The 15,433-nt window shown below is 36.3% G+C and overlaps 1 protein-coding gene across 2 annotated transcripts; it reads right to left on the bottom strand.

Annotated features, from left to right (window-relative positions):
- Positions 1-835: 835 nt before the first annotated feature.
- On the bottom strand, positions 836-15,332 carry LOC108621841 (very long chain fatty acid elongase AAEL008004). 2 transcript variants are annotated; one of them, XM_018019394.2, is made up of 6 exons: positions 14,829-15,332; positions 11,916-12,106; positions 11,744-11,824; positions 10,288-10,450; positions 10,085-10,221; positions 836-1,826 (listed from the first exon to the last, which is right to left on the bottom strand). In XM_018019394.2, the coding sequence occupies exons 1-6, from the start codon at positions 14,986-14,988 to the stop codon at positions 1,500-1,502; spliced, it is 1,059 nt and encodes a 352-aa protein (XP_017874883.1). In that variant the 5' UTR covers positions 14,989-15,332; the 3' UTR covers positions 836-1,499. The 2 variants fall into 2 exon arrangements, with proteins under 2 accessions (XP_017874883.1, XP_089321712.1); XM_089465586.1 differs by lacking the exon at positions 14,829-15,332 and adding an exon at positions 12,560-13,002.
- Positions 15,333-15,433: the final 101 nt, after the last annotated feature.

Genomic DNA, 15,433 nt, shown 5'->3' with positions numbered 1-15,433 from the left:
AATGTTTTCTAACGAATTAAAAGAGTATGAAAACAGTTTGATTTCAGGGCCAAGAACTTCTGTTAATATTAACATAAGAATTTTAAATTTAACATACCGCTGTCGCCAGAATATAAAAATACAAATGCAATGCTATCGCAAAATTGTATGTGATAAGAACTTTCAAAGATATTAATAATACATTTATAACAAAATGTCTTAAGTTACTTATATTAATACAATTTGTATTTTACAGCTTATTGGCAACCGCATTTTAATTTTGCTTTATATTATGTACACAAATTTGTTTTGGTTGGCACCGGCTTTTGTCTTCGAATGAGGGGACAGTTTTATCCGCCAGGTGGTGAGGCATTTTCGAATAGTTATATTTTATAGCAGTCCAGATTAGCAGCCCTCTAGCGGAAATTACGAGAAACAAAACTGAGCTTATAATGTATGTTGATTTCGAAAAGGTGGGAAGATGAACTGGTATGCTCACCATCTGTCGGCCAACATATAACTCATGAAGATTGTATTAGGTGTGAAGTTGGCTGCGCTAATTCAGTTTAGCAAAGTACACAACCGACGTAAGTTTTAGCTCTTAGCTTTAGCGTGGACATGATCCTCTCTTAAGTCTAGACACACACCATAATGAAATATATTTTTAGGTTTTTATTTCAGTTTTTTGTGTATTTAGTTGTTATTAAAATGTTAAACAAAAGATGTCGGCGTATATTGTGCTTTGACAATGTACACCTATTTCGCACTTTTTCATGTCAATTTATGTTGTTTTGGAAAAGCCGTCCATCTTTGTTCATTTAATCAGGCAACGCAAGCAAATGAATGTGTTCGTGGCTTTGTTGTTGTTGTTGTTCTTTTATATTTGTTTCAACTTTTATTATTGCTCTGTTTGTTCGTTCGCATTTTGTAACTAAGACTAGTTGGCTTACGGCTACGGCTTAACGGCTACAAATATTTAACATTTAACATTTACAAAATCTATTTACAAAACTCACTAATTACACATTACAATTAACACTTAGCAGTTACGTTTGCCAAACTGAGCTAATTAGACATATTTATACATATATTTTTGTATATATATATCTGATTCTTAATTAGATGACTTATACTTAGACTTAAGATCATTAAATTTGACCCAGTTCTAGAAAGTTTCTCTTAGCTACAATGACAAGCAATCAAGCAAAGTATCTATATGGTCAAACAGAAAAAAAAATTACTTTATCTTTATCTTTATGTTTATGTTTATGTATTGCATAAGCCCTGGCTTAAATTCTGGCAGAATTTGTTAGGCTTTTTTTCAATTCGTGTTCCTTAGGCATTTGTGTGCTGTTTTAGCTAAATATTTTTATGGCTCCCCATTCGAATTAAATTTAAACCTTTGTACCGAAAACTAACTCCAAATCTAAATTTTGATATTTTTTGTTGCCAGCTTGTTGAACCAACACCAATTTGTATTGCATTTTCCATTTTGTAGATCTGTGCAGCATCCTTGGGTTTTACAGCGCCTTCAGTTTGTGCGCCAAGAGTTGCTGCTCCTGCTGCAGCTGCTGCTTATCCTTTGACAGTTCGTTGCTGTTGTTGTTGTTGCCGTCAGCTAACGCCGTTGCTGCCGTCAGTTGCTGCTCCTGGTGCTGCTGCTGCTTCTGCTGCTGCTCCAGCTGCTGTGCTTTGGTCTTCCTATAGCTCTGCATATAGAAGTTCATGAAGAGGCAGAAAAATATGGATGCATTGATCAGCAGCAGCGTCGATATGAACTTCGAGAACTGGCACTGACTGCTGAAGAGTGCGCGCGTGGTGTGCACAATGCAAAGCACAAACTGTGCCTGTGGATAGACAGAGAGAAAGAGTGTGGGAGTGTGGGATTGGGGGAGGGAGAGGGAGTTTCATTATTATATATACTTAAAATAATATTCAATAATCATATAGGCTTAGGATGTGTTTTGCGTGCTGTGCGCAGCGTGTGAAGTTAACGAGCAAATTGTCATCTATAGTGGGAATTTCTATAGTGGGAATTTGTCAATGCAAGCTGAAAATGTGGGCGTGGCCTGCATAGTAATTGAAGGAGAACTGTAAATGAAATAGTTACGATGCTAAGTGCTAAAACTTATATGCCCTGCTTTATGCTCTTTCTATATAACTCCAGCTATATCTAGCTATATATATATGTATATATATTATAGATTCAGCTTAAACCACATTATTGCTGCTAATGTCTCTTATATGTCATATCAAGTTAATTGAGTGGCTAATGCTTTCACCTTAAGAAACATCAAGTCATCTAATGTTAGCCCTGAGAGCATAGCCAGACCCCGCAATATTTTAATTGCTCGCGAAATGAGAATCAAATGGCAAATTGCGCGTTTCATGGACCATAGTCACCCTTGAGCGTGGCAATGGCAATCAAAATGCGTTCGCAAGCGCAGCTTCAGTTAGCTAGCTAGCTATTTATTGTCAAGCAAACATACACTGGAAGAAATGTCCCGACATTTTTGGATTTGCATGCAAATGATCTCTAAGTGCTTGTTATTGTTTAAGCTGCCAACTGAGGCGACTCTCGTTGGGAGTGACTGACTAGAAGATACCTCAGATACTCTCAGTTGAGTTGTTGGTGCTTTCACTTGAGGGGCTGCAAATGGGTGATTTCTAATGGATATATATGTATATTTGATTGCATCATACATATACGAGTGGTAAATTTAATCCTCTTAGCTTTTATTGTCTTCAAGTAAAAGTATAGATTGCTATCGATAACCAGAGAATATAAATAACCACACTTTTTTGGATTTGCATGCAAATGATCTCTAAATGCTTGTTATTGTTCAATCAGCCAACTGTCGCGAATCTCGTCGGGAGTGACTGACTAGCAGATATCCTTACCTTACCGAATGATAAGTTATAAGCTTATGCCAAATTGTGCTTAAAATATGTATATATTTTTTTACATTATACATTCAGCACTTCATGTTGATTATGAATGTATATATTTGATCTATATATTTATCTATGGGGCATGTGATATGCCATGGCCTGTATGACTCCCATTTTAAACAAGTACAAGGTATTCAAATGAATTCAAGTTCACTCAATTTTTGAATGCCAAAACCTATAAAGAATCACCATAAACTATATGTTTTATAAGCAGACTGTTATTTATCCGAGTGTATCTCTTCTATAGCATATAGCTGGCAGCATTAAGAGACACTTTGATCTAGCAATTTGCGTTAATAACTGTTTTGCGATAGGTGGTTAAGTGTGCCCAATGCCTGCTTGTCTGGCGCTGACTTTGACGTGGCAGCGTCTAGCGAGTTCGTTGCCTAAGTCTTTCGATAGCTGCTTCCATTGACCTTTTGGGTGACACCCCGTAAGTGTTTGCGTACGATGCTGCCCACCAATTAAGATTGCTGCTATTGATATTGTTAACAGTCAATTGATTGATGCATATTTATATATCTATTAGCTAAAGCTAAAGTCGTGAAGGCACCACCGTAGCGAATGCACGGCACACGCCCACAAGCCGCCCAGTTTGTTATTTGTTTTTTTTACTCTCTTGTTTTATTTAATTTTTGCTTTTGTTGCGTTTTTTTATGACCTACAAAGAACGAGCCACATGTTGTTGGTCAACCAAGCGCTGCAAGTTTCCATTACCACAGCGCCACAAAGCGCTGCAAAGTCAGCGCACGAAACACTGCCCCACAGCAGTGGGCCAGTAGTTGGCTTGGCCAAAAAAAATTAAAAAACCACTCGATTATTTTTTTCGTTTTTGTTTTGGCCAACTACGATTTTGGCTTCAAGCATACATCAACGCTTAAATGCTTCATTACACACGCCAATGCAATTGTCCATAGCTGTGTGTGAGTGTGTATGTGTGTGTGTCTGTTTGTATGTCTGTTTGTACAAGTGCATTTGAGTGCACGGTGGGCTTTCGTATGAAAAGAATGGTATAGTCAAACATATTACGGATAATAGTTGGCCTTTATGAAAACGGAAGCGGCTAGAAAATTATCATTGAGAATCGCATAGATATGCTGTAGAAGAGATTTGTATTATTGGAAAAACTAAAGAACGTTAAGGTTAAACTGCAATTAATTAGAAAATGAATCTCTATTACATATACATGTATCTATATTTATGTATCATATGTAACGGAAGCAGATAGAAAACAGTTATTGCGAATCGAAAAGTTATGCTTCAGAGATTTGTAGTTAAAGGTTAAACTACAGTTAACTAGCAAACTGAACTACATTATATACATATATCTATACTTATTACGATATCTTTTATAACTGGATAGACACTATACATAGTCAACTGCTCTTGAGCAGCTGTTAGAGCAGCGACCTTCAGCAGACACGAAACTCCAGTCAGAAACTTGAGCTCAAATTTTTGGTATTTAGAGCCAATGAGAGAGTTCAGCTAGAAATCTCGTTATTTGAAAAAAAAAAAAAATAAAAAATAAATAACTGGATCAAATATAAAAAAAATTTGGCATCAAAATCTAATATGCAAATTGAATTTTTTTTTTTTTTTTTTTTTTTTTTTTTTTCTAATTTGGACAAATGCTTGCAAAAATTTATGTCTCGAAATTTTAACCTAGCCTTCTTCATTCACTATAGACGTTTTCCAAATAATGGAATTTCCTAGCATCATGCTCGCTTACAAAGTGTGCTACATTTATCTAGCTAGGCGTACGTCTGTTCTTCTACATATTTCCCATCTATTTGTCGGTCTGTCTGAATAGATTTAATTAAAGTCATATAGGTTAAGCAGTTATATAGGTTAAGAAGTTAGATAGATTAATAAATTGACTTGTATACGTTAAGAAGTAGTACTAAGTGTACAGAGAAGTTGTTGTTGTTGTTTTAGGAGCGAGCACGTGTCGATCTCTCGATGATCCCTCTCCCCCTGCTCGTGCCTAGATGCGCTCATTTAATGCGCTAGCTGGGCTTGCTGTTCTTTGGTCTAGAGATATTTAAGTCAGTACGAATTGAAGCTTAGGTGTGAACACTCAAGAGGAGAAGTTGGTGCTTTTTCATCCGGGAGCATTGGAGGACCAGGCAGACGATAGATTGATAAATTGAATAAAAGTGATAATTGAATTAAAGGCGTTAAGGTAGGTAGAGAACTGTATAAGGAATAATATTTGCACTAAACTAGTATTTAAACTAAACTAAATATTACATTTAATTAGATTACATTATTATCATGTTTAAACAAAATAGGAAGGGGAAAGATGTGAATATATAAAATCCAGATACATTATGAAATAGACAGAGCTTTGCTTATTAGAGAATAATCAATCAAAACTCTATCGCTTACAGTTTTAGAGCTGTAGAGTGTGTGGGCTACCTTTGACCTATGGATCTATTTATGGACCGACTAAACAGCAGTAGAGAGCAAACGAGTTTTTTTTTTTTTCTATTTCATATAGTTTTTAAGTATACTAATAGAAAATATAATAATTCTTAAAAAATTATATTTATTACAATAGTAACGCAAGTTCTTGGCAAGGAGCTTGAATAGTTTTAGAAATTCGTTTTTTATTATCCCTTTTATAAGAAATAGAAATAATTAAAAATCTACTGAAGCTTCTATGAAATATATTCTAACCTAAGTTCTTGCTTCGTTATAATTAATATTTTCCGTAATTTTATAAATATTTCCTCTTAATATTCTTATGGAACTGTAGGCTTAAAGAGCTCTATGGTATGCCATTGCAATGAAAATGATTTTTTTCCTTATTTCCAAAGATTTGATATTGTAAATGGGAATTTCTTGCCTTACTACTTGCTTTTTGCATAATTCAATTGGGCTATAAATCATATGTAAAGTTTTATTTATAGTAGAGAGCAGTAAAATGCTTGAGTGTGGGAAGCTGTCAGACTCGCTTTGCTTTGATTTAGAATTGAATAAATGCACCAAGAAATCAATTGAATTGTTAAGGACTTGGATTTGAGTACCACTGTGGCAGCTGTGGCTGGGGCAGCTGTGCAGATGACGATGGCGCCGGCGTCATCTGCACAATTGGTTGCACAACGAGCGGGTTCTGTGGGGCAGCAGACATGAAAAATGCAGTTGCACTTGCAATGTGAACAGGCGCCTGGAAACTGAAAGTGGCAAATTGCTGGTTGACTTTTACCCATAAGCTAGCGCACACACAAACACACAGATGCACACACACACACACACACACACACCTCTATAGTGGCACATGGAGTGGCATAGACTTTGCGCATGGTGTGGCAAGTTCGCTGCGGCAGCATAAAAGTGAACGCTGTCCGCCGCCACAGAGCACGGCGCATTCATTGCCGCAAAACGGAACACGGCGGCAAATGGCGAATGCCAAGCCAAAGATAATGTAATCGAAACTGGTCGGATCGCAGCTAGCTGAAATGTGGCAATTTGTGGAATTGGCGCAGCGGCCGAAAACACTGGGATGTTGCAACTAGAGCGGGCAATAGCTGCCAGCAACAGTTGCTGCTGCTGCTTCTCTTGTTGCTGTTGTTGTTGTTGTTGCTGTTGTTGTGGTGGCTGCAACGGCGGCAGTGACCAGCATTGGCTAATTGGAACTTAAACTTGTTCGCCTATTACCAAATTGGAGTGTGTGCTATATTCGATTGTGTTTCATTTGCTTTTGTGGTTAGCCGAGCAACTGCTGCAACAGTGGCTGCCAAATTATGCGACCGATGCGCCCATGTTTATCTGTCTATGCACTTTGCATTTGATTGCCATCTCATTGCAATAATGAAATGTCAACCAGCGCTTAAAGAATCGAGCTAAGCTAGAGGCGTATGTCTATATGTAGATACCATATACTATACAAGTATGTATATATATGCATATGTATAGACGAGCGTATGTAGAAGCTTGTCTAAGGTGGATTTTGCAGCTCTGTGCATTGGAGCTGAGCGGGTGGCGTGTCACGACTGCGACAAGTTCTATCAGAATTTCAAATATATTTAGCGCTATAAACGCAGATTCTAGATATCAAGCAAAAAGATTTTAGTCATACGATATGTTGATTTAATAGATATTGAGCTGAGCTGCTTTGAGAACGTGGGACCTAGTATATTGTGCGATGAATATTAAAATATTCTAAGCTTATCAACGATGAAATCTCAGTAAAAAGCTAAACCTATTATAAAGACCATAAAGAATATTTGTGTTCAGCGATATTTAAAACTAATTATTAACAATTTTTTATATATATCAGAGTATATATGGCGAGTTTTTAGCATATGTGAAGTTCTACAAATATTTTAAAATTATTTGGAGTGAGACAAATAACGCTCAGCGAATAAAATTTAAGAAAGATTAATATTTAGATAATGACAGATTGAAAATTTTAAATTCTACGCATAAAGTGTATATATATAAGCATATATTAAATTTTATTTGATTAAAAAATAGTACTTATGTGGGTATTAAAATATACACTAAATTGTACTTAAGTAGGCCGATTTCTCAAAGACTCGTATTTAATATTTCTATATTTAAAAATATACTTTTATATATGTGTATGTGGAAATATTCATATAAAATATACTAGTACGTAAAAAATCTTAAAAATAAATTATTTTTATTTATAGACGTGAGCATAAAAAGCTTTTCTTTAGTTTAGTAAAACATAATAAATAAGAAAACAGGAAAAACATATTTCAAATTATTATAAACATGCAAAAATATTTAAAAATATTTTAAATTGTAGGACTATGAAATTAATTAATTTTTAGTAACATGTATCAAAATATTATTAACTTGCAAAAATATTTAAAAAATATTTTAAATTGCAAGATTATGCAATAAATTACTTTTGAGCAACATTTTCACATTTATAAAAAAATTTCCTATGCATTCTTCTAGATCTTTTGAAAGCAAATATTTTCAAAAAATATTTTGCACTTCTAAATTTTTTGTCAGACAGACAAGTGTGAAACTATTTACAAACAAATTAAGCAAAAATATAATATTTCCATGGGCATATTTAATAAATTCATTATTTACCTATAATTGACACCTTTTTGCAAACACCTACAATATGTTTGGGCCAATGCGTAAGGCCAATTAACTATGGCATGCCAATTAGCTGCAGTTCACTTCCTGGGTTAAGCCAGTTCGTTAGCCAGTTGGTCAGGATCGACAGTTGTGTATAGTAAGAAATATGAATGTCGTGTGCGTGTCGTGACACGCGCGCATCTACAATGAGCGAACGAACGTTTGACAAGTCAACTGTGGAGAGTCAGTGAATCTCAAGGCGACGCACACGCACACATCGACAACACTTAGAAGCAGGCCAGCGACAACTACAATAACAACTAACTACAGAAGCAGAACTAACTAAAACTCGCCAAGTTTTATGCGTTTCAAGAATTTCGAAACATTGAAATACTGCCATGAAAACGTATTTGCAGTCGAATGCCATGCCATATGTGTGTGTGTGTGTGGGTATGTTTGCCTATTGGTCTTTCAATTACATGCACATGTATGTATATATTTATATATATATAGAAGAACTGTCTGTGGAAAATCAGTGGAGTGGCGCAAATGCCATCGCCACTGAGAAAACGGAAAGACCCGCAAAGCCAATTGAAATCTAAAACTAAAGCTGAAAGTAAAATCAAGCTTCAACTTAGCAGCAAAAACAACAACAACAACAACAAAATAAAATATTGAAAATGAAACCCACTTAACTGGTCAGCAGAGTTTTTTTTTTTTTTTTTTTTTTTTGGTATTTAGGAATTTTTTATATTGAATATTAACAGTTGTCGTTTCTTAAGCAGGTCGTAGAACACTCGGAGCTGGGGCGTTCGCAACGAACGAAAGTGACAAACGGCGCAATGAACTCGATGATCTTAACGGACACGAATTATGCAAGACACACGACAACAAAAACCAAACACGAATAAACTAATCGAAACAATGCCAATAACTGCTGCATACCCGCTCAGGCTGCAGCAGTCGGAAATATCTGATGGGAGCTCTTGAAATACAGCGAGACTGAAATGAGCTAGAGTCTTTGGTAAACTGAATGGGTTCTAGAAATATAGTTGTCTTATGATTTGCCACGCCTACTTTGCCATGCGCTTGTTTATATGTTATACTTAGTCTTGCTATATATGAGCATAGATCTATATATAACTCTTAAAGTCCTTCGTCCTTTCAATGGATATATTTCCATTGCAATGTATTGTTGAATGGCTAGAAATATTATGACATTTTTTCTAAGTGCCAACTATATAACGGTTGTATGATGTATATTCCTACATTTGCCATAAATTTCTATAAAAAAAAATGAGAAATTTTTTTATAGCCAAAAAATAATTCCAACTCCAATTTATCTATTCCAATGCATTGTTGAATGGCAAGAAATATTATGACATATTTTTTTTAGAGTCAAATATATAACTTTTAAAGATGTACACTCCTATATATGCCATAATTATCCATAAAAAAAAATGGGAATAATTTTTACAGCCAATTATAATTTGTCTATTCCAAACTGCGCCTGTTCCAATAAGAATCCAATCGGCTTATCAGAAGCAGCTGTATTGCAGTATAATTATTTATATTTTTATGTTTCCCAACCAAAGTATGCACAGCTGTGCAAACTGAAGACCCAATAGACTCACTCTCACTCTCATTGAACGAGCATAAAGCAACAAATACTGCAAATCTGCTAACTTGGCCTTTGACTCAAGCTATGGCTAAGAGGCTGAGGCAGTCTGCATGTCTGTCAGCCACTTGGGCCATGCCTATGAGCGTGTGTGTGTGTGTGTGTGTTTGTGTTAAGCACAAACCACTTCCACTTGCAGCTGAGTGTCACTTGGCCTGGCCAGTTGCAAGACACAGTTAGAAGCATTAAGTAATGCCGTTTTTGTTGTTGTGGTTTTTGTTGTTTTTGATATTTTGGCAATCGCATTTGCTGGCGGTCAGGTCTAACAGGTTTGCCATGCGGCTAAAACAAAACTTCTAAACAAGTTTCTATATAGTTACACATATATGCACCTATACTACTATATCTATATATTAAATGTGTGGAAACTGTGCTGGAACAGATCTTTGATAATGACGCGGCGATACTTACGATTTGCAGCTCAGTCATATATTTCTTCCACCAAAGGAATTTGGCGTACTCCGGCCCCATGGCGGACATCATGTAGTAGAAGTACATGCACACATGCACAAAGTTGTTCAACAGATTGGGGAATGTCGCATTGCCGCCTTTAGTTAGTTAGGAGTAAGTGGAGTCAGTCTTAGCTGTTGCTACTGTTTGGGGGCCTTACTCACCTGCCAGGAACTTGACCAGCACCCAGGTCTCCAGTGGGGTGACCGAATGATGGTAGACGTGCAGCCAGGTGATTTGCGATGATTTCTTGCGCAGCACAAAGAACACGGTGTCTGCGAACTCGGTTAGCTTGGACAGATAGTAGATGTAGCACAGATTGAGCATCTGCAGAGAGCGAGAGAGAGAGAGGGGGTAGGGTGAGTGAATAGATTCGTAGCTAATGGCAAGGTTATGTTGACTCGTTTATCTTCCATTTGCAGGTCAAGAATTTTGTCATGTCTGGTTTGGTTTTTCGTGCGGCTCACGCGGCGTATGCGCAATGTAAACAAGCCCAAACCCAAACGCCACATAAATGTAAAATATATCGCAATTCGCTCGTTTCTTTCTAAGCGGATGTCAAATCTATCAGCGTGTGAAGAATTAGCTATTTGGCCTGAAGCTTGTAAGTCTGAGCCATGTTTATGACTTGGACCACATTTTATGGGCCACATTGATTTGCGGCTCGAACAAAAGCAAAAAGTGGGCTTATCTTTTTAGACAAACGTTGTTAATTCGACAGCTCGAACATAAGAAACACGTAATAAGAAACAAAGCCTTGGCTTTGTAAGTTTATGTTTGTTTTGTTAAGCTTCGAGTTTGTTGCACTTTTTAGTAAGATTTAACGCAGCTATTTCGGCTTTATGGCTTACAGAAATTGTTAGCAAATTATGCATTTAAGCTGAAATAGCTTATTAGCTAATTATTTATTTAAATGCCTTTTGAATGGCTTGAGAGTTTTGACAGGCCACCATCAAGAAAAACAATAAGATCGACAGGCGTAACTAAATGTCCATTTGTTGATTAGTCCAGAACCGAGACGCCTTCAATTGAATTGGACTCAAGTCAGCGTTTTGGCAACGTCATAATTACGCTAATCTTGCCAGTAAACAAAATACAAAATACTAACCACATGACTGGTCAAAAATAGTCTCCAGTCTGAACTTGAAACTCAACTGGGGGCCGTGACTCATCCAGAGCCAACGAACTTGTTGCGCAGACAGCAGCAACAACAACAACAAAACAAGTGAAGCCAAATGAAATTGAAATCATATATATGCATATTCATAATCTGAGAGAGACGTTGCGACTGCGTAATACTCGCCCAATTTGCGCTTCCTGATAGAAATTGAATTTTGATACAGAACTCTTCATCAGAAGAAGATTTGCGTGTGGCTATTGAATTAAATTTTTTAAATATATAATTTAGATTCTAACTAGGTGTATTTCATGCATATGTACATATGTATAGTCTCTCGAAACTTGTCCCATAAACAAATTCGCGAATATCGCAAAATCTGATGCTTTGTTGAAGCCAGCTGAAACACGTTTCATTTAAAGATCTTTTAAAGCTAACTCCTTTTATTAACTAGTCTAAAATTTGCAAATTCAGACTCATCTTTAATGTGTCGTGTCTCTTACCCGCTTGGACATGGGTCCATCTGAGTAGTCAACCGGTTGGCACTTCAAATTATAATAGTTCAGCCAGCCAGCCATCAGGTGCTGCAAAATGAAGAGCACAAATGTTAATAATAGTAATGAAATATTTATGAATTGGAGTTGCTTCCGTGTGTGGGCGAAGACGAGAACTCACCTCGTAGAACATATAGCCGCTGAGCAGCACCTGGAAGGCATTGTATATGACGAGTGTGCGGCGCAGCTGGAAGGGTTTGCGATCTCGCATGAACAGCGGCCCCAGCACCAGCACCCAGGACAGATAAATGGCAACCAGACCGAATGTGAACAGGGGATGCTCCATAAGCGGGAAGCGTTCTGCACGAGGATCTGTACGGGAAAGGAAATGAAATGATTAAAATATTATATAGTCATATATGAATATATATATAATCATTCGTATTATTATTTATTGCCAATTTGAATTCATTTGTATATTTATGTATTCCCAATTGTTTTGTCCAGTCAATGGCATTTAATTAGCTATACGAATTCAATCTAGAAGCCAGCAGCCAATTTGCACGAATGAATGAAATCGTGGCCAGCTAAAATAAAACCTAAACACAATTTGCCGGCTCGTTGTGTGTGTGTGTTCGCTTCTATTGAGGTGTAATGCTCGGTTCAAGTGGACAATTATCTTGTTTACTCAATAGGTATACTTAGGGCCTTAGACATAATACAACTGCAACAACAGCAACAACAGCTACAACAATAATAATATCAACAATATTAATCTAAACCGGAATTTCGAGTCGAACTCAAATGGAACTATACGGGACTTACTATAACTGATTTAGCTAAGACAGCAGACAGAGTCCGGCAATGTCGTCATAGATCGCATTAATTATTGCATTGCAAGTGAAGCCCATTTACGAATGTGTTGTTGATATAACAGCTAATTATTCCACTATGAATATATGCAGGAGCACAGGAATTTTTTGTTTACTCGGCGGCAAATTTTCCATTGTAAAACTTTTCCTATTCATTAAATTGATTTAAATTCCTTAAATTCCATGCGATTTCTGTTTCTGCATTGACATTCCATGAAACGTTGTGTTACTCACTAAATGAATAGTTCAAAGGCAGCAAAATCGAACATTTGTTTCTTTGTCAGCTCCAATTTACATATGCTTAGGAATCTCGAAAGCGAGAAGAGTTATGCGCTCTGTTATCTATTTGCTATGAAAGAGCTTTAAAGTCCATTTTGAATGCGAATTATTGGCGAATTTTAAATAAATTAGTGCTGGCTTTTGAACTTCTGCTTTCCAGTTGGAGTCGGAGCTGTATAATACACAAATATGCAAATATATATGAACATGTTTGTATATATACATATTATATAATACATAATAATAATAATTATATAATATTGGAATAATTTAGAAGCTATTTGTTTCACATAAAGTTATTAGGACTTTATATCTATATTATATATCTGTCGTTATATATATAGTATATGTACTATATATAGAAGAGATAATATATATTCATTATCCGTTATCAGTATATGCACATATACATATTTGTATCTTTATATTGTGTACATTGATTTTTTAATATTTCTCTATATCGCATCTTTAATTCATTTATCACTACATCTTTATAACACCATTTACATATTTGTCTATCTCAAAGTATCCGCATTCACACATATCGATAAATTTACATTTTTTCCCATATCAATGTCTTTGGCTTTAACTAAGTTTGTATCTCTATTCATTTTCAAATGGGCTTAGCCACATATATATAATTATATATATTGCTGCTCTTCTTCTTTCTTAAACTCTTCTCAGTACTGTTTAGTTTATTTCACTTTTTTGCTATCACAAATTAGCTCAACACACATATTCTGTATTACATTGTCCCAGCAAGTTTGTGTTCTAAGTCTTTTGTTTTGCTTTTTTATAAATTTATTTTCCTCAATTAATTTCGTTGTTTTTTTTTTGCAAATCTTTGGCATTCGCATTCATTGCATCCATATGTATATATGTATATATTATATAATTTGTATACATGTGCGCTTGGCTGGCGCATGGCTCAGCTAGCGTCTATATACTCCATTTGCATTGCTTTTAATTGCTGCTACCTTCCATTGACCTTTTCACCCGCTCGCGGCAGTCAAGAATGTCAATATGCGGGGCAAAAGCGAACACGTTTTGAAAACGAAAACGAAAACGAAAGACGAAAACGCAAACGAAAACCTAAGAAAAACTATATATACGTACATTAAACAAAAATTAAGTATAGGAAGGTAGGTAAATGAGCATATATGTATGTATGTATGTACGTTAATCGTATTGTAAGTACATATGGCACATGCATCATCTTCGCCAATGTTATTGCTATTATCATTGTTGTTGTTGTAGATGCGTATGTATACACACGTATTGTATGTGCTGTACCATGCTCAGCTGCACACTCAACAAGCAACAACGAGACGACGACAAAGACAAAGACAAAGACAACGACGACGACGACGTCGACGTCGACGGTCGCGTCGTAAAAACAAAATGTTTAAGATCAACTATGTAAATACATTTTAATTACGTTAATAATTGTCAAAAAAACACAAAAAATATACGTATACATATTTGATGGATATATATGTATATATACATAAACAATTGGCATTGCCAAGGTCGCCATTAAATACACAAAAGAAACCTTTTTTAATTGTCCTAGAAGTACATTTGGTATTTTTAGTTTCTTTTTGGCTGTTTTGTTTCACGTTGTTGCTGTTGTTGTTGTTATTGCATTTTTTTTGCTTTTGCCAATTTTTGCTGTTGCTCAAAATGGCAAATCATCGTTGGGCTTTAGGCTTTTCATATGTAGTTTAGAGCGTAATCTGGCAGCAGCACTTGAGATGGTTTGGAATTTGAGTTCTCAACTTCCCGGACAAGCTCACTCGATCGATTGACAGCCGCACCACAATGACATCAGCTAAGACAACTGCCGAGGGCTGCTCGAATTAACATATTTCCCCCTGTTGTTAGCCCACATTCGATATGGCCAACGGCCAAATTGCATTTGTCGTTTGCTTTAGTACACCTACCGCCGTAATCCTCCTCGACGAGCTGGTAGTAGCGCTGCACCAGGCCCGTGTAGTTGCGACTGAGATGATGGGTCTTAAACTCATCCAGTGCTATATTGGCGATCTCGACGACCATCTCGAAGCGCGTGCTGCTGTTGTAGTTGTGATATTGCATTGCCATCTTTGTAGCAGTGTAGATTATCAGCCAAGATCAGTGATACTAGGTATGTAACTTATTTATATATATGAATATATATATATATGTGTAGAGATATCTTTATTCTAAATAGGCCTCTTAGTTACTGTTAGCTGTTAGCAGCTAACCTCATGCTGTCACTTGGCTCGATTTGCGTTCAACTTTTGGCCAACGGGGCTCAAATGCACAGCACTTATATATATATTATATATTTGATTGAAGTTCTCGTTTTGATCTTTTTAGCACGCACTGCAACGCATTTGATGCTCTTAGCCACCAAATTTGAACCGCACCGTAGAAATGTTTATGCTCAACTGAATCTAAAACTTCTCAGCAATCACAAGATAAAGTAAGTTTTTTTAGCAGCAGCGTCGGCAGCGACGCCAACGCGAGCAGCGGCTGTGCAAGTAGCACGGGTATGTACCCTAGT

The sequence above is a fragment of the Drosophila arizonae genome, chromosome 2 (assembly GCF_054131065.1).
Source record: "Drosophila arizonae isolate 15081-1271.41 chromosome 2, UAZ_ARI_1.0, whole genome shotgun sequence".
Taxonomy (NCBI): Eukaryota; Metazoa; Arthropoda; class Insecta; order Diptera; family Drosophilidae; genus Drosophila; species Drosophila arizonae.
Note: the sequence above shows the minus strand (reverse complement) of the source record. Positions and strands in the feature narration are given on the sequence as shown.